The sequence below is a fragment of the Trichechus manatus genome, unplaced genomic scaffold, assembly GCF_000243295.1.
Source record: "Trichechus manatus latirostris isolate Lorelei unplaced genomic scaffold, TriManLat1.0 scaffold00177, whole genome shotgun sequence".
In the NCBI taxonomy this organism is placed as follows: domain Eukaryota; kingdom Metazoa; phylum Chordata; class Mammalia; order Sirenia; family Trichechidae; genus Trichechus; species Trichechus manatus.
The window spans coordinates 4,029,205-4,054,808 of NW_004444113.1; the positions used below are offsets into that span (position 1 = coordinate 4,029,205).

General features: G+C 46.4%; 1 protein-coding gene across 2 annotated transcripts in view; it reads right to left on the reverse strand.

Annotated features, from left to right (window-relative positions):
* Positions 1-16,372: 16,372 nt before the first annotated feature.
* Positions 16,373-25,604, reverse strand: part of RUNX1 (RUNX family transcription factor 1) — a 302,485-nt gene continuing 293,253 nt past the window's right edge. For both annotated transcript variants that reach the window (XM_023741332.1, XM_023741333.1), the window contains 2 exons: positions 23,961-24,122; positions 16,373-17,310 (listed from right to left, as the gene is read on the reverse strand). In XM_023741332.1, coding sequence (XP_023597100.1) covers positions 16,835-17,310; positions 23,961-24,122 — 638 coding nt within the window. In that variant the 3' untranslated portion in view covers positions 16,373-16,834. The remainder of the gene's footprint in view (positions 17,311-23,960; positions 24,123-25,604) is intronic.

Here is a 25,604-nt window from a genome sequence, read left to right on the forward strand (position 1 = left end):
AAAATTGTTCAAAAGCAGTTACAGCAGTACATTGACAGGGAACGGCCAGAAATTCAAGCTGGATTCAGAAGAGGACATGGAACCAGGGATATCATTGCTGATGTCAGATGGATCCTGGCTGAGAGCAGAGAATACAAGAAAGATGTTTACCTGTGTTTTATTGACTATGCAAAGGCATTCGATTGTGTGGATCATGACAAATTATGGATAACATTGTGAAGAATGGTAATCCCAGAATGCTTAATTCTGCTCATGAGGAACCTGTACATAGATCAAGAGGCAGTCATTCAAACAGAGCAAGGGGATACTGCATGGTTTCAAATCAGGAAAGGTGTGTGTCAGGGTTGTATCCTCTCACCATACTTATTCAATCTGTTTGCTGAGTCAAAGATTAGACAGGCCCATAAAACAAACAATAATACACATGGCTCAACCACATATCCGAGACTAAATGGGCACACCAACCCAGAAGCAGGGACGAGAAGGCCGGAGGGGACAGGAAAGCTGGATGAATGGAAATGGGGAATCTGAGGTCGAGAAGGGGAGAGTGTTGACATGTCGCAGGGTTGTGACCAATGTCACAAAACAATATGTGTATTAATTGTTTAATGGGAAACTAATTTGTTCTGCAAACTTTCATCTAAAGCACGCACACACAAAAAGTGTCAAGGAAGAGTATCTCCACCACAGAAGGGATTTTGATCTGTTTTTTGACTCTGTTGTCTTCCAGGTTGGCATATAGTTGGCGTTCAATAAATATTTGTGGAATTAATGCATACCTCAAAACCGTATGTTGCTACCTGAAGAAGTAGAAGACACAGCATTTGCCCTCACAGAGCTCACAAAACCTGTGCAGTCAATTCCAACTCACAGAGCTTACAGTTGTTATAAAATATAGAGTGAATAAAGTGAGGAACCAGCAAGTGCCAAATCTATGGTACAGACAGTGAGTTTTGGGGGGCGGGGTGTGAATAGAGACATTGCAGGGTGCTCAGAGAATGTTCCATAGGGAAGATGGAGCTTGTGCTGAGCCTTGAAGGATGCTATTTCTGGGAAGAAGCCCAATAACAGTTTATGGAAGACACACGGTTCAACTTTGACAGCTTCTCATGGGTATCTCACAGAAATCCAGCAGAATTATTCCATCCAGCAGAATTATTCCATCACCAGGAGGTAGGTTTGATAGGTAGACTCTTGAGACTTTTACCTCCTCAAGTAATCTATGGTCCAAGTTTGAGAACAGCCATATTGAATCAATCAGTGTGTACTACCATGTGGTTTCCAAGACATAAGAAGCAAGGTCCTTGTTCTCTGAGAGTTACAGCCTGAATGGGAAGACCTAGCACACTCAGTGGACAGATACATGAGCAATGCCAGAGAAATGCAATTAGCCCTCCTCTATAGATGCATATTGACTATACCATGGACTGCCAGAAGAATGAACAAATCTGTTTTGGAAGAAGTACAGCCAGAATGCTCCTTGGAAGCAAGGATAATGAGTCTTCATCTCACATACTTTGGACATGTTATCAGGAGGGACCAGAAGGACATCATGCTTGGCAAAGTAGAGGGTCAGTGAAAAAGAGGAAGACCCTCAGTGAGATGGATTGACACAGTGGCTGCAATAACAGGCTCAAGCATAACAATGATTGTGAGAATGGTGTAGGACCAGGCAGTGTTTCGTTCTGTTGTACATAGGGTCACTGTGAGTTGGAAAAAACTTGACAGCACCTAACAACAACAATAGATGTCTACATGGAAGTCTCAGTTGAGGTCTTTCCCAATGTAGGGAGTGGAGCTTCAAATGCTCCTGTGACCATGGGCTGCCTCAATCCATGGCTGCTGTGACACCAGCTGCTCCTGTATCTCAACAGGCATCCCCAGCCTCATTCTCAACAACAGGATCCTAAAAGTAGTTCCCATATGCCTTCTGGAAACTTCTACCTCTTGCCAAAGCAAAAGGATGTAAACATACACAAAGGAACCAAAGAGATAATAACTAATCCCAATAGTAACCAGGAGAAGGAGCCTTGGGGGGTGCAATGGTTAAAGTGCTCAGCAGCTAACCAAAAGGTCAGTGGTTCCAACTCACCAACCGCTCCACAGGAGAAAGATGAGGTAGTCTGCTGCCGTAAAGATTACAGGCTTGGAAATACTATGGGGCAGTTCTACTCTGTCCTATAAGGTTGCTACGAGTCAACATTGACTCAATGGCAGCGGGTTTGGGTGTTTTGGGGTTTTTAGTTACCAGGTTATGGCCAATTATTCAACCACAGCCTCTGTGGCAGGCGCAGGGAGGGCAATAGTACTTAAGCCACAGAACCACCCCCCTCCGTCCCAAATGGAGCAAGCGATGATTCCATCATGCCATCCAGACTTACTCAACTCTGATATTTGAATGGCTGGAGCACACGGTGCATTTATCAGCCGAACCCAGGTGAGGTGTCTACTAACCCAACTCATGTTGACATCTGTAGTGAGAAACCTGGGCATCTTATCACGTCACCAGAGAACAGGTGGCTTGGTGGGAAATTGGGGGAAAAGGGGTAAGGTCTGAGAAGGAAAACAGAAAATGAAGTCTAAGTGCTGCAAGATTGGTTAGCCAACCCTGGGTCTAGTCTTCCTCATGGGTTAAGTAAGGGTCACCTTCCGGGCTGCTGAGCAGGCTCCCTGTCCCTAACCCCACAGATTCCTTACCTGCTTCTCCTTAACAAGGGACCAAGCATCCTGTGATACTCAGAACGCATATCCTCCCTGAAAGAAAGAACAGTGATTCCAGCTCCTGGGACCATGGAAGTTGTTAGCCTGAGACAGAGAGGACGCCTCTGAGAGTGGGCTGAGATAAGAGGAAACTGGAAAGGTGGAGAGGATACTGATGTTTTGGAAGTCTCCATGGGGAGATGAGGTGGTAGGAGAAAAGGAAAAGGAGACAGCGAGAAGGCGGGGGTTTGAAGACAAGCCCTATCTCCTTTGTTCCCAATCCAATCCAATCTCCTTTGTTCCCAGTCCAATCCAATCTCCCTTGCCTGCCTGCCTGCCTTCTTTCTTTCCTTCCGTCCCCCCTCCTTCCCTCCTTCTTCCTTCCCTCGTTCACTCCTCAACAGTTCTTTGAATGCTTACTACTTTTGTTTGCCCTGGGAATATGAAAATAAGCAATACACTGACCTGCTCTCTCTGAGAGTCCCTGGGTGGGGCACACAGTTAATGCACTTGGCTGCTAACCGAAAGGTTAGAGGTTTGAGTCTACCCAGAGGTATCTTGGAGGAAAGGTCTGGTGATCTACTTCCACAAAATCAGCCATGGACAACCCTACTGAGCACACAGTTCCTACTCTGACACACATGAGGTCACCAAGAGTCAGTGTTGACTCAATGGCAACTGGTAGGAATGTCCTCTCTGAGTTCCCAAGGGAAGACTAAGCGTATACCAGAAAATTACCACAATGCAGTGTGACTGTCCTCCAAGGCTGTAATCTTTACGGAAGCAGACTGCCACATCGTTCTCCTGCAGAGCAGCTGGTGGGTTCGAATTGCTGACCTTTCAGTAAGCTTACCCACTGCGCCACCAGGGCTCCTTTTCTGGAAACCAGACCCGTGAAAACCTAAGTCACATGTATGAGTTCAGTAAACGTGTCAGTTTAAATTCAAAGTGTCCAGCATTTGATTTCTTGACCCTCAGTTTTGCTTTCTCTCTTATTTGCTCCACAGTCATCAAAGTCTGTGTAGGAAACACTTCAGTCGTCTGAAAGCTCAGACTTGGACCCAATGTTGAATTTGAAGGTGTTGCCGTGAAAACAAGCTGAGGTGTGGGAACAATGATGGTCAAGTGATGTGTCTCAGGCTCTGCTCGGCTTTGGAGCCCTTCTTCACACCTCCAGTCCTGGCAGCAGCTACAGGAGCATTGTTCTGTGAGCTGCTTCTTTTCTCCTGATGTTGTAATGTTCTCTTCTGCCAACGTGACCAGCCGATTTTGCATCAGAATTACGGCATCTTCAGAATGACACAGATGGTGGTTCAGCCCTGCACCCTTTAAAATCCAGCTCCATTGAAGGGAGGCTCTGGGCCTTTTAACATGCCAGAGGTAGAGTGAAATCCTCCATTACAGGCACGTCTTTACTGTGGGTCTCAGAGGTAACACAGGGCTGGGCAAAGCCTAATGGGCCATTCTGAAAGAACCACCCGTTAAATGGTAAAGTACAGTATGTTTTAAAGTGACAAGCCCAAGAGCTGAAAGTCACTCTTTGATCTTTAAAAGGCTCATAAACAGGGACAGTGCACTTCAGACCTATATTTATGTATTCAGATATTGGGGGGAAATCCAGGCAGAGTCTCAAGACCGCGGGAATTTGCAGTTCAGACAGAGAGGCCAGGGAGAGGGGCGATGACATCAAACTTTTTACAGCAGGAAGCAAGCGTCTCCCCTCGTTGTTAACCGATGAACTGGAATCTTGGTAATCCTTGCTGTTTTTTAAGTGGAGTTTGAACCAATCATTACATGGACGCCAGGTATTTGTGAAGAGACAATTAAATCCAAAAGAAAGAATGTTTTGTTTCTGAATTAAATTTGTGGTTGGTGCTACCATCCTTCACTTTGATGAAGGGTCTCCAGCCATCTCCTCCCCAACACTGCCACGCGCCACCGCCCTCCCCCCCGCCCCCGACAGCTCCCTTCTTTGTAATGAAGCCATTGGCCACATCTGCAGGGCTAAACTACGGACTACGAACTTGTATCTTTGTTCCATGGAGCGGCTGGAGAGGGCTCCCACATAACTGCAGGGACTTTGTGAGGCCTTGAGGGTGGTTATTGATGAGAGACCTTCAAAGGAAGTCAGATAACTATGCAACCACACCCATGAGTACTTTCAGTCTTAACTGCACATGAGTGTTTTCTCTTCCTCTGACGGAAAGATCCAGTCCTTGGGAAGAGCTAGATGCTACCTTGCATATAAGAACCCCAGGCACTGGAATGTGGGATCTGAGTTGTGGTTCCAACAGCTGTCATTCACCTCTAGTGACCGGAGCAAACGCACCTGATCCAAAATTGAGTTTTGATCTCAGTAGCTGTCTACTTGAACCAAGTTCAAAGAGTAATGTTAAACACATACACATTCACCGTCTAAGCTTAGAATATAACCGTACCCCAGCATTGCCTGCATGTCCTTCCTTTGCCCACCAAGCGCAATCAAGTCTTCTGAATTTTGTGTTAATTATTCCTTGATTTTCTTTTTAACACCTATGTGTGCATCCCTACAAAAAATACATCATTTAGTTTTTCTTGCTTTTGAACTTTATTGACTAAAATTATATTTTATGTATTATTCTACTTTTTCATAATTTATCTTGTGATGTGCAATGGTGGTCTGCTCACTTTCACCTCTGTATGTGATTCCATTGTAAGAATACAGCACAACTTATTTATCCATTCCTCTGTTGTAGAGTTTTTTGACTTCTTTTCCTGTTTTTTGCTGTTACAATCAGTGTTGCTGCAAGCATTTGTCCCTTCTCCTGGTGCACATGAAGGGAGTTTGAAGGGTATTTTTCTAGTAGTGGAAATGCTGGGACTTAGGCTGAGTGTGTGTTCAGTTTTAGGGGGGCAGTGTCACGCTGTTTTCTGAAGTGTTTATACCAGTTTGTTCCTCCGCCCACAAAATGTGAGCGCTGTAGTTGCTCCTCGTCCACCCCACTTCCTTTTAAATTCTGACTAAACGTACTTCTTATTTACACCAGTTAAATGACATGGACGTTTTTTATCTGCACCTTACAAGCTAAGGCCTGGAGATTTCAAGTCATTTGAAAAATGTTCAAAGCACATAGATTCTGGAAACGTGTTATGTGTAGAGAGGAGAGCATACTACCTCGAATCTGGAAACGTGTTACATGTAGAGAGGAGATCATATCACCCAGAATCTGTCCATAGAAAATCTATCTCATGATCAACCATCCAACCAGCCAAAGGCTAGTTCTCCTAAAAGTCACCATTTCTGAAAGTTTTGCATCTGTTTGATAGCTTTTCATGTGAAATTAAATACAAAGAAACATAACAATAAAACCAAATTAAAAAATCAATATTAATTAAAATTTCAGAAAGGATCTTTAGAAAAATTGGCTAAAAAGCCCTTCTTTTATTCACAAGGGAAAAAAAGACACCCAGATGTTAAACAAAATCTCATTATTCATAAAACCCTGCAAATCTGATGACTGCTTGTCAGAAATAATAAAAAAGTTAGAATGCCTTTAGGGATAGTTAGCAGTTAAAAAAATGACGGCAAATGAGCATGGGGCCCTGGGGAAGAATGCCAAAACCTTTCAAGCTGGGTTGAGCTTTAAAGGGACCTGATCCCACAGTGTAGTGGTTAAGTGTTTGGCTGCTAACCAAAAGGTTGGCAGTTCGAGTCCACCAGGTGCTCCTTGGAAACTGTGGGGTAGTTCTACCCTGTCCTATCAGGTGGCTCTGAGTGGGAATTGACTTGAAGGCAATGGGTTTTTTTTTTTTTTTGGTTTATCAGGCTAGAAAAGGACGTTATGTTTAGTAAAGCAGGAGGCTGAAGAAAACTAGGGAAACCCTCAAAGAGATGGAATGGCACAGTAGTCACAACGATGGACTCAGACAAACCCACGATCATGAAGATGGCACAGGACCGGGCAGCGTTTCGTTCTGCTGTACGTGAGATCGCTGTGAGGCGGAGCCAAGTCCACAGCAACTAACCACCACCACAGCAATGACTGTCAGGCAAATGGTTTCCGGCAAATTGACCTAAATATTTTGGGGTTGTTTCAAATCTGAAGGCTGCGCTGGGAATGAGCTGGGATGGCGGTAGTAGATTCTGGAGTTACCCTACTGCCTTGTCTAACTACCTCATTACTTTAGAGTCCCCGAACAACCTGAGAGGCCCTTAGGCAAGTGGAAGGAATTGGTGTTTAGGGGAAGAGAAGTTTCTCCCCCCAGTCAGTGCCTCTGCCAGAGATGGCTGCATGGAAACCACTTATGTGTACGTGCCAGTTAGGGTCAAGTTTGTCTGCGGTGTCAGAAAACCCCACGTATGAGCGGCTTAAACGAGAGATGTTATTGTTAGGTGCTGTTGAGTCATGCACAACAGAACAAAGCACTGCCCCATCCTCCGCCAGCCCCACAATTGTTGCTGTTTGAGCCCATTGTTGCAGCCACAGTGTCAATCCATCTCTTTGAGGGTCTTCCTCTTTTTCGCTGACCCTCTACTTTACCAAGCATGATGTCCTTCTCCAGGGACTGATTCCTCCTGATAACATGTCCAAAGTACATAAGACAAAGTCTCTCCATCCTCCCTTCCAAGGAGCATTCTGGCTGCGATGAGAGAGAGGTGTGTATGTTTTGTTCGCGTAGGTGAAATCCAGACATACGCAGTTCAGGGCTGGTGGGTTCCACAAAGTCATTGGACCAGGCTCCTCCAAAAACAACCCAACCCCCCTGGGAAACCAACCCCCTGCCCCGGGCCGCAAAACCTCAATCCAAGCAACAAGGCCGGGGAAGAAAAAAAAAAAGGGCCAAAGAAGCAAAACAAACCCCCTTTAAAAAAAATTCCAAAAACCAACAAAACCCAACCTCAATGAAAAGAAAATGGCCGAAAATTGGCAACCGGGAACCCAAACCGCAAAGGAAGCCAAGAAAACAAGCCCTTCCTCCAAAACGCCAAGGAACCAACAAAAAAAATCGGGATCTTCTACTAAGGAGGACAGGTGCTGGGTAGGCAAGTGGCTATTTCTTCCTCTCTAAAACTCATTAATGGAAGGAAGATACCAGCATTTCAACAATATCAATCCTGTTGTTTTTGCTAAAATTTAGGATTTTACACTAATCTTAAATTTTAACATGAAGGCCATTCTGTTTGGCGATCCAAATCAAGGTGTACACAGACAGTGAAGTCCTTCCACCCACGGGTGCTAGGAGGCATCGAGAGAAGGCAGAGCTCACACTAAGGCCACTGCTGTGGGTCTGCCTGTCCATGGCCATGAGGCCAAATTCCTCACCTATTAAGGAGGACAATGGGGAGAACTTGGGAGAAGAATTCAAAGGTTCCCTGGTTTTTCAGAGGGTCAGAGCTGAATCATTATTTGTCAGAAGGTGGAATACTGCTTTCCTGTTAAAGCTCCCCACTACCCATCTGCCAGTTTGTTGTATTATGGTGGCTTCTGTTGCTATGATGCTAGAAGCAACGTCACCCATGGTGGACAGGTTTTAGTGGAGCTTCCAGACAAAGACAGACTAGGAAGAAAGGCCTGGTGATATACTTCCAAAAATGAACCAATGAAAACCCTATGGATCACAACAGAATATTGTCCAATATATGCGCCCCTAGGCTGGAAGTAAGGAGCCCTAGTGGTGCAATGGTTAAGCACTTGGCTGCTAACTGAAATGTTGGGGATTCAAACCCACCAGCTGAGCTCCACAGGAGAAAGATGTGGCAGTCTGCTTTTGTAAAGATTACAGTCTTGGAAACCCAACGGAATAATTCTACTCTGTCCTATAGGGTCGCTATGAGTCGGAATTGACTCGACAGCAATGGAATCGGAGGTTGGAAGTCACTCAAAATTAACAGTGGTTGCAACAATGGACTCAAGCACACCAATGACTGTGAAGACGGCCCAGGACAACATTTTGTTCCCCTGTACACGGGTTTTCCACGAGTCGGAGTTGACCTGATGCAACTAATAACAACAACTAAGCCTCCACATGTGTCTCTCTTTCCTGACAAGCGAAGTAGATCCGTCTTTTTCGGCGGCCGCAATTAGTGTTTCCACCTGGGTGGTCTCTCCGCTGTTGGAGCTGGAAGGAGTCCTAAGGCGCCTCTAGACCATCCTCCCATCTTCTGCCCACCCTCGGACTGGGGCTCCAAGACAAACTCACTCCCCCCAAATCTCCATCTCAGCAAATGGCTGCTTCATGCTTCTAGTTGCTAAGGTCAAAGTTCTTGAAGTCATCCTTGCTCTCTTACCATATGCAATTGACTAGCAAGTCATGTGGGCTCTACTTTCAAAATAGATTCAGAATCCAACCACTTCTTACCTCCTGTACTGCAATAGTCTTCTTCCTGGAGTGCCTAGCTGGGTGGGGGTGAGTGGAAGCGGAAATCCAGCCCTGCTCTGCTCTGCACCGAGGCAGCACCTACCTGGAAGACGGGGCGCCCTTTCAATCTGCACCAAGATTCTGTGTGGGTTAGCAACTGCCCAGCAGTTCAGCTAATGTCACTTCTCTGCTCAAGTCCTTCTCACTAGGAAGAAAAGCCAGAAACACACAATTGTGGTTCTGTGTGACCCCTGGTCCGTCTGTGGTGCCATCTCCTACCACTTCAGCCACACTGACCTTTCTCTGTCTCAGCTACACCAAGTAAGCACCCGCATTGGGGCCTTTGAACTTACTGTTCCCTTTGTCTAAAATAGCACACTCCCCCATGTCCCTCAGGGAGCGCTTCTCTGACGTTCTAGCACCCCATCCCTGTGCCCTCCACCCCCTTACCTCCATAGCCATATCCCCATCCGACATACAATATAACCGTTGCTGTCAAGTTGATTCCAACTTATAGGACAGAGCAGAACTGCTCCACAGAGTTTCCAAGGAGTGCCTGGTGGATTTGAACCACCAACCTTCTGGTTAGCAGCCGCAGCTCTTAACCACTATGCCACCAGCTTTCCTGACACACAATGTATTACTTATTAATTTGTTTAGGGTCTTCCTCTCCCATCAGAATATCAGCTCTACAAGGGCAGGGACTCTGCATTGTTCACTGCCATATTCCCAGCACCTCCATCATACCTGGCACAGAGGAGACACTGCAAATACTCCCTGAAGAAATGAATAAAAGCTCACTCAGCTGGCCTGGCACACGGGACTCTCAGCACCGAATGTAGCCGTTTTCTGGTACACCCTCTGCCTTTCCCACCGACGGTGGTTGACTGACCCAGTGGTGACAGAGCTAGGCTCAGCAGGACAGATATGTCTCGTTTAGATGTCTGAACCTAGGAGTTTCCTGGGTCACTGACAGGCCATACACTCACAGATCTTACCAAGTCCCTTCCACTGGAGATGTGTTTCTTTTCTTGGGAACTGGGTGGTGCAAACAGTTAATGCACTCGGCTGTTAACCGAGAGGTTGGAGGTTCGAGTCCACCCAGAGGCATCTTGGAAGAAAGGCCTGATGATCTACTTCTGAAACATCAGCCATTGAAAACCCTATGGAGCACAGTTCTACTCTGACACACACGGTGGAGCCATGAGTCGGAATCGACTTGATGGCAACCGGTTAAGGACTTACGGAAAGTGTGAGTTCTCCCAGGGTGTGGTGTGGGGCTGACTCAATCTGGAATGTGCAGTCAGGAGCAGAGGAAAGCACTCAGTAGATATTTGTCGAATGAATTAATGGATAAGAATAGCTTACGTTTTTAGAGCATTTCCAATGGGACAGGCACTGTTCAAAGAACCTCACCAGTATTAATGCATGCCAATGTCACAATAAACCTGTCTCCCCAATTTTACAGATTGAGGAACTGAGAAAAAGAGAAAATTCGTAATTTGCCCAAAGAACCCCAGCAAGCCCTGTGGAGTTTCAACTTGGTGTCAGGCAAGACTCATGCTCTTAACTCCCATGTCGTATGGCCTTTGCCGATAGTAAGTTAGGGATGTGACAGATTTGTGAAGCCTTACAACGGCAACTCATAGAGAACATACTCAGTGATGGTGGATTATATTTGTACTGAGAGGAGATCATGCACAATTCCGGAATAATTCCATTTTCTCTTTCAAATGCATTTTATGATTTTTTTTTTTTTCTTCTCAGCAAATACACCCTGCTGCTAATATTTTGCTCTAGTTAACATGGTATGTAATTTGTATTCCCTGAGTGCACACTGATTGACAGGGCAGAGGTGCCAGGGGACAGAGGCAAGCCAAACAGGATGAGTCTCCTGAGTCAGCAGGTGGGTAATCCACCCTGGACGCTTGAGAATCGGTGTTGAAATCACGCTCCTTCCCATGGGATGGATGTTCCTTTGGGAAATGAAACGGTGAGGAACCTGCTGCACCAACACTAGGGCAAGGACGGTCCCCATTCACGCAGGGGACGGTGCAGAAGGGAGACGGAGTCAGTGAGAGGCCACCGAAGCCAGGGAGGGGATGCAGGACTGCACAACAGTCCCTAGCCTTCTAGGAGACAATCTAGACCCTCGTGTGTCTGCACCTCTGTCCCTCTCTTGCTTTGGGCACCGTGATGAGCGGTACAGGGATGCTGAGTCAGTGCCTACTGTCTGTGGGGCGGGGGCTTCCATTTACTGTTTTGGGTTACGGTAGAGACACTGCCTGGGGCTGGGAAACAATCGAAGGCTGTGATTAAGATGACAGCTTTAGTGGCAGTCTGCTTCCGTAAAGATGACACCCTTGGAAACCCTATGGGACTGTTCTACTCTGTCCTGTAGGGTCATTATGAGTTGGAATCAACTCGATGGCAATGGATTTGGTTTGGTTTTGGTTGGTGGCACAGTGGTTAAGTGCTTGGCTACTGTCCGAAAGGTTGGTAGTTTGCACTCACCCAGAGGCTCTTTAGGGCAAGATCTGGTGATCTGTTCCGGTAGATTACAGCCTAGAAAACCTTAACGGGCAGTTCTACTCTGTCACATGGGTTCTCTGTGACTCAAAATGAACTCGATGGCACACCACGTTGTTGAGTGTGGGCTTTTACAGGGATTTGAACCTGGATTCCACCCCAGTGACATTGTGTCCCAGCATGGTTGAGATGGCCTTGGCCTCATCAGCCTGGTGCTCTAGGCAGTTGGCCTAACTGTGAGCACGTGTTTGCATATATACGTGTGTACACAGAATGTTGGATACCAATAATTCTAAGAACTGTCTCTTTCTTCCTTACTCATAATGCTCCGCTTGATTGGGTCCAGTGGTCCCTAATTTGCATCTCCTCAAATTTTCATCCATTTCCTCCCAAGCACATATGCAAACAGCGTCTACCTCAGCATTGCCCTGGTCGGCTTCCCATGGTGCCTGGGACACAATGTGTGTTTTTGGTTCATTTTCTCCTTCTATCTGGATTGCACTTTTCCTTTCTTGGCCTGACACTCCCATCTGTCCTTGGAAAGCAAATGTCACCAGTTTTTTATTAAAGTCTTCCCCAGTTCCCTCAGGCTGAGTTTCGGTCATCCTTCTTTTGGGTTTTTCATACCTATGTTGTTGCCTCACATCCTACATGGTAGTCTGTTTACCTGTCTGGAAGACCAGCTACATAATTTGCAGGCCTTGTGTAAAATGAAAATGCAAGGCCCCTAGTTAAAAAAAAAGTTATTAAGAATTTTTAAAAGGAAGACCTGTGGTTAGGGGACACAACTTCTGTTAAGGGTGATGGAAAAATGCGGGAACGGATAAGGGTGATCGTCGGTCAATATGATGAACATAATCAATGCCACACCAATTTGATACGGTGTACACATTTATCATCAAACTGTTTGTCATTAACACTGGTATTAATATTGGATTTACAGAAGAAACTGTGGTACAAGGAAAGTAAGGCTCCAACGGCTTCCGGGCAGCAGCAGGTCAGCTGCCCTGCACAGGCAGGCATGAGGCGCGCCCCCGGCAGAGGAAGTGGCCCACCTGACTGCCCACAGTGGACGAGGGGCAACGGCAACCTACAATGCTGTGTCTCTCACCTGTGATATCTAGAAACACCTTGGAAAGGGGGCTCTGGACTATTGACTTTTTCTTATATCTAATTTAAAACCCCAGTGCTTGACAGGTCCCTTTCAGATGTTCAACACCAGGGAGAAAGAAACCCATGCGTACATTTCCAGGATACTTTGGGAACAGACCCAATCATTGCTACACAAATAGACACTAGGTGGGGGCTGGTCAAATAGGACAATGTTTCCCGTGGTGTGTTTTCAATAGATATCGTATACTGTCATTTCAGTTTGGAAGTTTATTTTTTCCACTGATTTTTATATATCCAGAATAACACAAATAACACACAATTTCGTTTTGTTTTTGTTTTTTTTTGCACATTCATTTCCCCAGAACAAAAAGTGAACAGTTTTTTTTTTTTTTAATTGGAACCATGCTATTAGCTGTTTACAAAAGTGAATAAAAAGTAGCTCGTTTTTAAGTCTAAAATAAACAAAGTAGAAAGAAGCAGGTTTTTTCCTACGGTATTTAGCAAACATAAGAAAAAGTCTTTAGAAACACAAAAAAATGAAAAAAGTTGTTACAGGCATTAACAATATTTTATAGTGAAGCGTAAAATCTATTTACATACATAAATACAATTAACTCTGTTGATGCAACTCTTCTGGAAGGAAAAAAAAAAGCCAAATGATCAGCCTCATCAATACTGACCTGGCTAAAGGGAGAGGAAAAATCCCAAACGAACGAACCAACAAAAAGCCGAAACAATTGTATATTGTAGGTAAACAAAAAGGCATTTTGTTCAGATCTTAAAAAATGTTTTGAGATTACTGCTAAACCAATTGTTCATGTATAAGACTCCAAACATAAGTCACCCCCCCAAAGAAAAACCCCCAAAACCAAAAACCACCAGGACAGAATGTCCTAAGGAAACAGTTATTTCAAGACAGAAATCTGCAATCCTGAATTGCAGGACATTGGCGAGAAACCATTCATTTCCTTTCTAATCAGAGTATTTCTGTTTATCCGCACAGAAACCCTAGGCAGCAGAAAGGCTATTTACTCGCTGATCGTAATTTGCCCGGGAAGTTTCTGTTGCTGCACTTGGACAGCACGCAGATCCGAAATGGTCGGCAAAGTCACTGTTGTGCTGGAAGAAACCCATAAATAGGAAAACGGCTGACTCACCATGTCCCCTTCTGTGAAAGGAGTGCAACTGATGCTCCTTGTGTTCTGGACATTTGGATTGGTTGTGGGAGCTCCCTACAGAAAGCAGAATGGAGAGGAAAGGCGGGGTTTAGGAGAGGGAAGGAGGGACAGATTCTTAGGGAGAAAAATAGAAAAGAACTGAAAGATGTGTCCGTGCTGAATTCATAAGCAAAAGTATGAATAAGCTGTAGAAGTGGCTTACTCAATCTCTTCTGGACAAATGCTGCCGGATACATCTAGTTTTTACATTAATGGCTTGAGGATCTCACTGATAAATAGGACACCCTAAAATACCTGAAGGCAATCAATGCAATTTCTCAAGGGGGGAAGAAAATGCATGCGATCCAAAACAACTAATTTTTGATTTTTTTTTTTCCCTGGAACCATTAAATACTGTTGATGCTGATAACTGTCTGTGAAGCTCCGAATGGCCAAGCCAGACGGTTTACAAAACAGCGACACGCCCTCCCATCCACAGCAAGCCCTCCCATCCACAGCAAGCCCTTCCATCCACAGCTTTCTGCGTGAAGGGTCAATGTGAGGGATCATTTGATTACCTTTGTAGGGCATCAGGCTGGTTCTGAGTTGAAGTATCCTCAGGTATCAGAATTGAACTGGAAACTATTTTTTTTTCCTTCATTTTCTCAGGTCAGCTGTGGCAATACGTGCTGAAAATTCTAAGTTCAATTTGGAGGAAATGTGCTAGTGGTCCTTTTTATACACAAGTTTTAAATTTTCTGACAATTGAGAATAATTTTGCTGCGAAAATGTAATATAGGATAAAACATGAAATTGAGCTGTGGAGGGCGAGTTATGTCTAAAATGAAAATGAGTATGTTCTGCATTCTCCGAGAGCTCTTTTAGCTCTTTTCTAGGTAAGAATGACCTGACTGACCACACAAGCTGCTTTACTTTTTAACTCTTTCACCAAAGTGCTACTGCATCTGTGTAAAACAAAGTCTATATATATATATATAAAACTCAAAAACAAGTTGTTTTAAATAAGTCCAGCTGTTTTGCTGCCTGCAGCCAAAGACCTTTCTAATTTGAATCCTTAAATTTATAAAATAAAAATCAAACACTGTTCTGAAGTCCTGCTTTCAATACTCTTCAGAGTTGTCCTCAAATTGCTTCAACTAATTTAAGAGGTACATTAAATAACAACCAGATCATTTTGAGCACGCTCGTCAAAATCAGCAGTATTTATGAGACATACAACTGCATTCTGACCAAATCCTCCAATAAAAATAGTGCCATAAAATTTACAGTGACATCGGATACATTTGAATCGTAGCTCTGGGGAGCAGTGACATGAATCATTCCCGTCATGCAGTGCACAGGTGTAAATGCACACTCCCCACAGGGTAGGGTCTCAGCTTGGGTGGAAGCAAGGCAAAGATGGGTGGTGCTCTGCCAAGTGGCTCCATCAAGGCACACAAGAGGAAAATTGCTAGACTGCTTCTGCATCACCCTCTAAAAACTTAGCTGGGGACCTTTCCTCAAAGGCACCTGGTCTAGTCCCTTGATGGACAGTCAAAAGTTTTGCTCTGCACCAACGGGTAAGTGCTGTATCAAACAAGGGTATTTTCTTGAGATTATAATAATCTGAACCCTGGGTTTAGATGACCTACTTCTTACCCTAAAACTAAACAGTAAAGGCACCCCTAAATTAATTCATTTGGTTCCCATGTAGATACTCCTACTTAGGATGTGTTCAGTCACAAAGCATGTCTAAATTATTAGGAGGCCAGGGTGAACAAACTCCTAAGCAGAAAATAAATCTTCTCCAAAGGGGCACCGACCACAATCACTGGCACCTACCTGAATTCTCTAGGACTAGATTTGACCTCTGTTTTCAGACAAGGAGTCAGTTATAAGACCCTTTGTTGAGCTTGGCAGAAAATTCCATGATTCTGATCCTTAGAGTGACCCTTAGTTTCTAAAAAGCCCTATTAAAACCACTGCTGCATTAGCTACCAACTGGTTTAACATGAAAAGGAGTTTAATGTAAACAATAATTCTAGATAACCAAGTGATCACATTACCCATCCTTTTTTTTTTTTCCAGCCAACTTCATGTGATACATTTAACTTTGTCTACTACTCAAACCAAAAAAATGTAGTACTTGATATTTTTTCTTCGTAATAAAAGCACATTTAAATAATAAAAAAGTATCAACACATAAGTAAATGTTTAAACATCAAGATACATAAATATCTAGGAATTCCTTGTGGGAATACAGTAGTTGAAAATGACCCAAAGCTGGAGCTGTTTCTCAAAAAACAACTACACAAAAAGTCCAAAAGAAAAGTTAAATAAAAACTTACAGAAAAGGGAATCAGACTTTTTCAATTGTCAAAGCAAAGAAGCAGCGCAAATTTTTTATACATATATATATAAAAATAAAAACCACCCAAATGCAAATACACATTTTGCAATTCATAAGGTGCGGAGAAGAAAATTCAAATAAGAATTAAGATATCAAATAGGACGAGTTGCACCCACCCCTCCCCCCCAAACACAAATTCCACACTCTTTGGAATAAACAACTTGGTTAAAAAGTTAAAGTCAAGGGTATAAAATCTTTCTTTTATTCACAGCATTACTAAATCATAAGCATTCACAGTTTCCCTATGGGAATCTTCCTGCTTGCCTTACAACGCGTCCGAGCGGTGGTTGAGGTGGACACCCTCAAGTTGTGTCAGGTTGGAAAAATGTGAGATGGGCCAACAGAAATTGCGAATTGCATGGGCTTCGGAAGCGAAAGCGCCTTGGAGGCCCGGACTGGGGGCGACCCCGCAGCGTGCTCACCCCTGGCCGGTGCTGGGCCTATGGAGGCTCCTCCGGACGGAAGCCGGGCTCTGCAGGAGGTTGTTCTTCCCAGGCGCTGTCACGTGGCCAGTGCGCGACCTGGTAACACGGGGACGCATTCCCGGAAGCCCGCGGGCTCCCTGATGACGCAGAAAGCGCGCGCCTCAATATGGCCGCCACACGGCCTCTTCGAGGCGCGCGGTGGGCGCCATGTTGGTGGGCGAGTTGCTGTGGCTGCCCTCGGCCTCCACCCCGTCGTTCTGGTTCGGGAGGCTGGGGTTGAGCAGGGCCGAGCCCGTAGAAGCGTTGGTGCAGGGCGGCAGGATGCGCGGCGGGGAGCGCTCGCCACCCACCATGGAGAACTGGTAGGAGCCGGCTGAAGCGCCGTAGTACAGGTGGTAGGACGGCGAGCCGGCCTGGAACGGGCCGCCCTGCGCCTGTGACGAGCCGGGGTAGGGTGGCGGCAGGTACGTGTGGTAGCGCGTGGCCGAGCCCATGGCTGGCATGCCGATGCCGATGCCCGACGTGACGGGCGTGGGCGAGTAAGTGAAGGCGCCGGGGTAGTGCATGCGCGGGTCCGAGATGGAGGGCAGCGCGGGGAACTGGCGAGGGTCGCCGAAGGCCGTCAGATCCGGTGCGGCTGGGGGGGCGGGGGAAGAGAAATATCGCGTGAGTTGGGAGGCTGGGGAGGCCACGCCCCTCCCGCCCTCGTCGCCCCGGGAAGACTACCCAGAATGCTACAGTCAGGAAGACGGTTGGATGATGTGCGTCCGTCCACCTGTATCTGCGGGGAGTGGTTCGAGGACCCCCGTGGAAAAAAAAACATTACCAACTCATAGTGACCCCCTAGGACAGAGTAGAACTGCCCTATAGGGTTTCCGGGAAGAAGACTGCGGATTCAAACTGCTTTTTGTTCAGCAGCTGAACTCTTACCTACTGCGCCACGAGGGCCCCTTCCAGGACCTCTACGGATACAAAAATCCATGGATGTTCAAGTCCCTTGTGTAAAATGGCATAGTATTTGCATATAACCTACTGCACATCCTTCCCTGTACTTTAAATCATCTCTACCAATTAAAAAAAACATTGCCTTGCAGTCAATTCTGACTCAGTGACCTTACAGGACGTAGTGCAACTGCCTTGTAGGATTTCCGAGGCTGTAATCTTTATGAGGGCAGACTGCTACATCTTTCTTCTATGGAGGGGCTGGTGGGTTCGAACTGTCAACCTTTCGGTTAGCAGCCAAACGCTTCACCACTGTGCCACCAGGGCTCTTTCTGTGTACAGCCCTGGAAACCCAATGGGGCAGTTCTCCCCGTCCTATAGGGGCGTTATGTGTCAAAATCGACTTCAGAAGCAGTACGTTTGGGTTTTGGTTTTGTTAGGGCAGTTGAGAATTGGCGGTTTCCTATGATTCAATCTATTACATGCCATAGCCATGACTAGGTGTGAATATCAGTCAATAGTCTCTCCCTATGTCTACCTCCAGATGAGTTCCACATGTTTAGACCGGATACAGCCTTGATTTCACCTGGTATTCTCTAATATGTGCTTCATTAGTGTGTTCACACGAGTGGATGTGGGACCTTGATTTATCGACTCCATTTTTTGCACGTGTTGTAGGGTTACCAGGAATGGTAACGCTTTGTGTGAAATTCACTTTGGTAGAATTGTGCGCGTATAGTTTCACAAACTGGCTCTGATTCTTCTGCCGTTCAGTGTCTCTCTGCATGTTTCTTAACCACAGGCTGCTCTTGGGAAGTACTAGGGGGCTTGGGTGCCAACAGGGATTCCTTGTGTCCTGTAGATTAGGATTTCTCAACAGTTTCACTATTGACATTTTGGACCAGATAATTCACTGTTGTGGGGGCTGTCTTGTACATTGTAAGATATTTAGCAGCATCCCTGGCTTCTACTCACTAGATCCCAGTAGCGACCCCCGCTCCAGTTGTGACAAAGAAAAATGTCTCCAGACACACAAGGCCGAATGTCCCAGGGGTGGAGGTGGGGTGGGGTGGGGTGGGGTGGGTTGGGGGGGGGCAGAAGCAGCCCCAGGGGAGAAGGACCCCTGTAGATGTACAGATGTACGAGGATGGCGTCCTGCGGTGGTTTCCGCTCCTCAGACCTACTCATTAAATGACCAAGCCAGGGCTGTAGTCATTACATCAGCAAATCCAAAACACAGTGGCAACACACAGCAGAAGCAAGAATGAAATGTTTTAAAAAGTTCCAAGTTCTCAAATCAACATACAAAAGAACTCTGAGCTCAGTATGGTATGTGGCCTGTGTCCTTTTGTGTTCAGGCTGATTGAGAAACTCAGGGGAACCAAAAGCTTGTTCTGAAAGCAGAGCTACCAGGGTGGATTAATCTGTTTTTGGAAGGCATAGGCTGTTGATCAACTTCCTCATATTTCAAGCCTATTATTCCAGCAGTGAGTTTATTCATTTTTTCTCTCTCTCTCTCTCTAATAGTCTTTTATTGCTCTAACGCATTTGAAAAAATGAACTCCTCTGTAAATCTGGGGGGGATGTGATGAGGGGATATATTCCTCATCAGAGGAGTAATTAAAGTTTATAGAAAAAACCGAAGTCTGCAGCAAATCCTCTCCACTAATGAGGAAACCAGGAGTCAGTCTTTCAAACAAACGCTCCTGTTAATCTTTTCAAAGAGAGTCAGACATGTGGGCACTGTAATGGACAGACGCTGTAAATGGACAGCAGTTCAAGGCCTGACCTTCCTCGGCCGCTCTTGAGCTAGTTCTGAAGTCAGGCCACGCCTCATTCCACAGTTTGTCCCTGCCGGCTCCTTGGGGCCATCTGTGAGCAAGCCCTGGGTCACTTGTTTGTGCTTCCACAGAGAGAGTGAACAGGAAGCTTAGTCCATTTTTCCAGTTAGACTTCTACAGTCTAGGGAGAAGCTGAGGTAGAAGGGAAAGCACTGGGCAAACACAGTCAATCTGTTTTCATCTGAGGCAAGACTCCGGACACAAATAAATGACTCTGCCCATTATTCCTCTTGCTTCATTTGCCCCGAGACAAAAAGGTGAATCCACTGGAAAAATGAATGAAAGGTCACCCTGTTTCACAGAGATGTCTGGACATGCTCTGCCCGTCTGTTCCAACTACTGCGTGGTAACGTGGTCATGGCACCGAGTTACTGGCATCTGGAGTGACTCCATGGTTTGTCATGGGCATAAGTACTGAAACGATGTTACAGCCTCAGCTGTTGGGGAGAACAGTTCTTCCACTTGGGGGAAGAATATCTGACAGATCTTAAGTATTGCCCAGGATTTTTTTTCTGTCTGTGTGGTAGCAACTTCATACTGCAGAAGACCATCCATTAGCAAAATGGATGAAAAATAATATTGATATTGCAAAAAAATACCTTTTTTGCACACATTTTGATAACAGAACAATTTAGGCCTTTTAGATATGTTCAGATTCAAATGATCTATCCAAATATTTGTTTTCATTTTGTGTTTGGTCTGACACCCGTCCCCAAGACCCAGCACCCCACTGGCTACAGCTGATCCATCCTCCTGGCTGGCCCTTACTCCACACCATTGAATTGTGTCCTACAAAATATGTGCTGGAATCGTAACCCCTATATCTGGATGCAATCCTGTTTGGGAATAGGGTTTTCTTTGTTAGGTTAATGAGCCCATTATCCGTGTCGGGTGTGTCCCAAACCTAATCACTTTTAAGTAATAAAGAGCAGATTAGGCGTAGAAACCAGCAAGGACAAACCAGGGAAGATGGCCAAGCAACCCGGGAACAGAACCGGAAATACACGGATCTCCCCCCAGAGCCAACGGAGAGGGTTTCCCCTAGATCTGGCACCCTGGACCCGGACTTCTAGCCTCCTAGACCGTGAGAAAATAAATTCCTGTTCTTTAGAGCCGCTCCCCAGTGGTATTTCTGTCCCTGCAGCACTAGGTAACTAAGATGGTGGGCGAGGTGAGGATCCCCGATGCCCGCACGGAGCTTTTTTAGAGTACGAAATGGGGGGATTAGCAGGCTCCAGCGTTTGGGTGGGAAGTGTTTCCCCACCGGTGGGGCTAAATATTTGCCATGACAGCTCAAGTCTTCCTTCTGCAGCCTGACATGCATGACAGCAGCCCCGCTCCAGGGCCCCTCCCACTGCCCTGAAGGATTAAACAGCCCCAGCAGATAATGGCAGCCTGAAAAGGCTCTTTTGCATGACTCAGATGAATGCCTGCTGTCCGTTGCCCAGGTTGGCAGCTAAACATTAATTTTTTTTTAAAGAAAGAAAAGCAAGCCTCCAGATGAGAACTCTTTTCAGACAAGGTGTGGAGTGTGTCTGAAAAGGACCAGGAGGCAGACAAGAGTCCCAGCCCCCTGCAGAAGGAAGCCCAGGTGGGGCTGGGGGCGGGGGGAGAGGGGCAGACACAAAGCCTGGGACGGATTAAAAGGTAAAGCAGACACTGGGTGGTGTCAGGTTCTCAAAGCTGTAGGTCAGTCAGCCACTTTCCTTTCATGTACACTGGCCCCCTCCCCCAGCTTGATGAGGACTCTTTTCAGGGCTCTGCTCCAGGCGTATTTCTCCAAGGAGTTCTGCCTAGCTGACGAGCAATGTCCCTGCTGTTCCCGCCACCACTGAAAGCTCATCTGGAGTTTTCTCTGGTCACCCTCCGACAGCAGAGGATCAAAGTGCATTTTCCCTGTTGGGTGCTGAAATGAGCTGTGGTTTTTATCCATGTCACACTCCCATGCCAAAAAATGTCCTTAAAAAAAAAAAAACACCACAAAACCGCTGTCGTGGAGTTGATTTTGACTCATGGCGAGCCCATGTGCTTCAGAGTACAACTCTACTCCATAGGATTTTCATGGCCGTGACCTTTTGAAAGTAGATCACCAGGTCTTTCTTCCGTGGTGCCACTGGGTGGGTTCAAACCGCCCACCTTCTGGTTAGTAGCCCAGTGCTTAACCATTTGCACCACCTCAAACTAAACCAAACCCATTGCTGTCAAGTGGATTCTGACTCATAGTGATCCTATAGGACAGAGTAGAACTGCCCCATAGGGTTTCCAAGGCTGTAATTGTTACAGAAGCAGACTGCCACCTCTTTCTCCTGTGGAACTGCTGGTGGGTTTGAACTGCCCACCTTTCAGTTCGCAGCCGAGTGCTTATCCATTGCACCCCCGGGCTCCTCTGCACCACCCTGAGCCCCCCAAAATGTCTTTACTCCTTAGGTAATTGAAGTCCACGTTATTCAGAAGCTTACGTGTGACAGGGGACTCGGGAGTGGGCGTGTTAAAAGACCGGGTGTCATGGAGTTTATTCTGACTCATGGCAACCCCGCGCGTGTCGGAGCTGTGCTCATAGGGCTTTCCGGAGGTCAGTTACTAGGGCTTTTTCCTGAGGTGCCTCTGGGTGGACTCGAACTGCCAACCTTTCGGTTAGCAGCTGAGCACATGAACCGTTTGCACCACGCAGGGACTCCGCGGGCACGCTCCTCATTCCTTTAAAAAAAAGTCACCCGTCTGTCTCAACAGTGGTGAGCTGGAGCAGCTGGCCCCTAGGCTCCTGGGACTATAAAGTGCCTGTCTCAGGTGGTGACCAAGGCAAGACATAGGTGATGAACCCCAATGCCCAGACCTACAGCAGGGAAATCTCCAAGGAGACAGCTGTCGTGGTGTCAGACGTAGCCCATAGCCAGGAGGCAGAGTAGAGCCACGGACGAGAGTCCAAGAAAGCTGACAATCGCCTCTGAAATCAAACGCTGTTCCTGAAGTTTCTCGAAACAACAAACTGAACGGCAGTCATCATTCCTCTGCTTTTCCCTCAGCACCTTAGCCCAGCAGGTGCTGTGAAACGTTGGTGTGAACGCCAGAAAAGAACGGGATAACAGCAACTGAGCAGGCTTTCCTGTTTCTGTACGACCCCCAAGAATACTTTAAGGCAGTGATTCTCAACTCACTCGGGGGCAGCTTTGCCTTTTGGGGACATCTGGCAATGCCTGGAGACTTTTTTGATTGTCACAGCGTGGGGGAGGGTGTTCTGGCATCTGGAAGCCAGAGATGCTGCTAAATATTCTATAATGCACAGGACAGCCCCACAAAGAAAATTTATCTCACCCAAAGCATCAACAGGGTTGCCACTGGGGAACCCTATCTTTAGGTGTCTGTGAACCTCTGAGAAGACGCTAAGGCAGTGGGTGAAATCTCAAGTAATCACAATTATCTGGAAAACCAGCATTACACAACATTGAAAGTGGCAAGCCTGGCTTTGTTGCCCCTTTGTGTGCCCCATGATCTCCTGTAATCTGATCTCAAGAGCTGAAAATCCAAAACCACCACCCTTCCCCCAGTCAGGGACAGATCACCCAATAAACAAGGTACACACAGGCTTACTTGTGCTTACTTTCTAATCTGTAGTACACAGTTTCACCTGTTTCTCACCACATCAAAGACGTGGTGAAACCCATGTGGAATCGGGCACTTCAGATTGGTAAATGAACACAAGCAAGCCGGCGCGTACCTTGCTTGCTGGTCCATCCGCCTCTGCCCCCTGTACACATGCAGGTATGTTTGCGGGCATCGTGGTGTGGAGTGCTCTGAAGAATTTTCACAGTTTGGCTCCGTTCCAATTTCAAAGCCCCCAAACAGTAAGTTTCTCTTTTTGCTTTCAACAAAGGTATTTTTTTCTGTAACGGCGATTTTCCTGCCCACGAGCACAGGTGGGTGCCAAGCCCAGAGGGCTCGTGGGTTAAATGACTAACATTTAATGAGCTCCTTTTAACAACAGCGGTACCAGCTGGGACACTGAGCTTTCCCTCTGCTCCTCTGAACTGGGTATGAACGGCTCATTTCTAACTTGTTGGAAAGGTCTCATTTGGGGCCTGTTTGCTTCCTATGCCACGCGTGTCCCCATATGCTGTTCATGTGGCCTGTGACACTTCCCGCCCGCCCCCCATGGGCCAGCTCCACAGTCCTGCCAGTCCCTAAGTCACTTGAGACGGTAAGTTCTAGAGGCGGACTATAGTGATGAGTTGGCCTTTCATCCTGTTAACCCTTCAGCTGCCACTTTTCCTGCCCACCATGAGCAACCTCAAAACGCCCAAGGGATTGACTTCTCCAAGCCACTTCTGCGTCCACATCTGCAGTGTCTCTGTGTGTCTAGAAAACTCTGCATGGATGAGGGCCTTAGAGTCGGGGTAGGCAGCATTGTCTAAAACCGTGTTTTAGTCACTTGAAAACGTCTGCCAGGCGCCCCGTGCCTCTCTGAACCCCCACCCCAGCTCGGCTGTGGGGTACTCAAGCAGCTTACTTGTGAGCCGGCTGGAAAGCTCGGCAGAGAGGGTTGTCATGCCACTGGCCCGTCCAGGCGAGATGGGTGTTGCTGGGTGCACGGAAGGAGAGGCGATCGATCCCAGGTACTGGTAGGACTGATCATAGGACCACGGTGGGGACGGCTGGATCTGCCTAGAGTCTGCAGAGAATCAGGGAGGGCAATTACATGTTGAGTGGGGCGGGACTTAAGAAAAGTAAGAAGCCTTTTAGTAAGAAACTAGTCACCTTTGTTTAAATATGTTACACATGTATGTGACTGATTTCTTGTTGTTGTTAGCGACTGTCAGGTTGGCCCCTAACTCATGACAACCCCACGCACAACGGAAGGAAATGCTGCCTGGTCCTGCGTCATCCCCACCATCAGCCTGGTGAGGATCTGACCGCTGTGATCCACAGGGTTTTCACTGGCTGATTTTTGGAAGTAAATCACCAATCCTTTCCTCCTAGCCTGTCTTAGTCTGGAAGCTCCACTGAAACCTGTTCAGCATCACGGCAACACACAAGCCTCCACTGACAGACGGGTGGTGGCTGCACGTGAGGGGCACTGGCTTGGAATCGAACCTGGGTCTCCTGCACGGAAGGCGAGAATTCTACCGTTGAACCACCCGTGTCTCCATGTGCGGCTTCTTTATCAGTGTTTAATAAACCCACTAAATCCCAGCCTCTACTTCTGTTGGATGAGTTCCCCCCAAAAACATACAGAAGTATACACTGATTCTTTGAGATTTTCATCTGATGACTGTTCCTTCTAAAGGTTTCACTTGATCCTGTTGTAAGTGATGAGAGGAGCTGATTATATTTTCAAGATAGAAATGTTCACGTTCAAACTATTTAACTACAGCACGTGACACCTTCAGGTGGTGACCGTGCAGACAGTTTCAGCTTTACCAATAATTACAGTGATCGTCATCGTAGAAGATTTGTTCGAGTGTTTATCAACTCAAGTGATCAACTGTCTCTCTGTAATCAGCAGGCAAAAGAGAATGCAGGGTTTCGGTATTTTGTGTACCTTTGGCAAAAATATTCAATGGTTTTTTTAAATGTCTTCTATTTAGGTGAATTCTCTCCCAAGGATGACAGGGGGTGAAAAAAAAAAGGTTTAGCTGGAACACCAACAATGAGATCTCGTGACTAGGTCACAGACCCAGCAGGAGAGAGCTGGTCTGTCAGCCCTGACTAACTCAGGCGTCCAGCTGCTTTCCAGACTTCAAGTTTGTACCTTTTTAAGGAGAGATTCTGAGTGAGCGCTGGGTGGTGCCAACAGCTGATGCGCTCGGCTGCTCATGAAAGGCTGGAGGTTCCAGTCCACCCAGAGGCACTTTGGAAGAAAGGCCTGGCTATCTGCTTTATAAAAGTCAGCCACTAAAACCGTCTGGTACACAGTTCTGCTCGGACACACATGGGGTTGTCATCCATTGACTCGATGGTAACTGGTTTTGTTTTACTCCTCTACCCTAAGGGGCCTGCTGTGATGGAGATATTTAGGCAACATGGGTTTTGTAAATCTGACCACAACACGCTTAGTTTTCAAAAGCATCACACTATTTATAGATGAAAAGCAGGGAAAAATTAACCTCTGTTTTTAGACAAAATGTGTACGGAAATTTAAACTGTCCCGTCA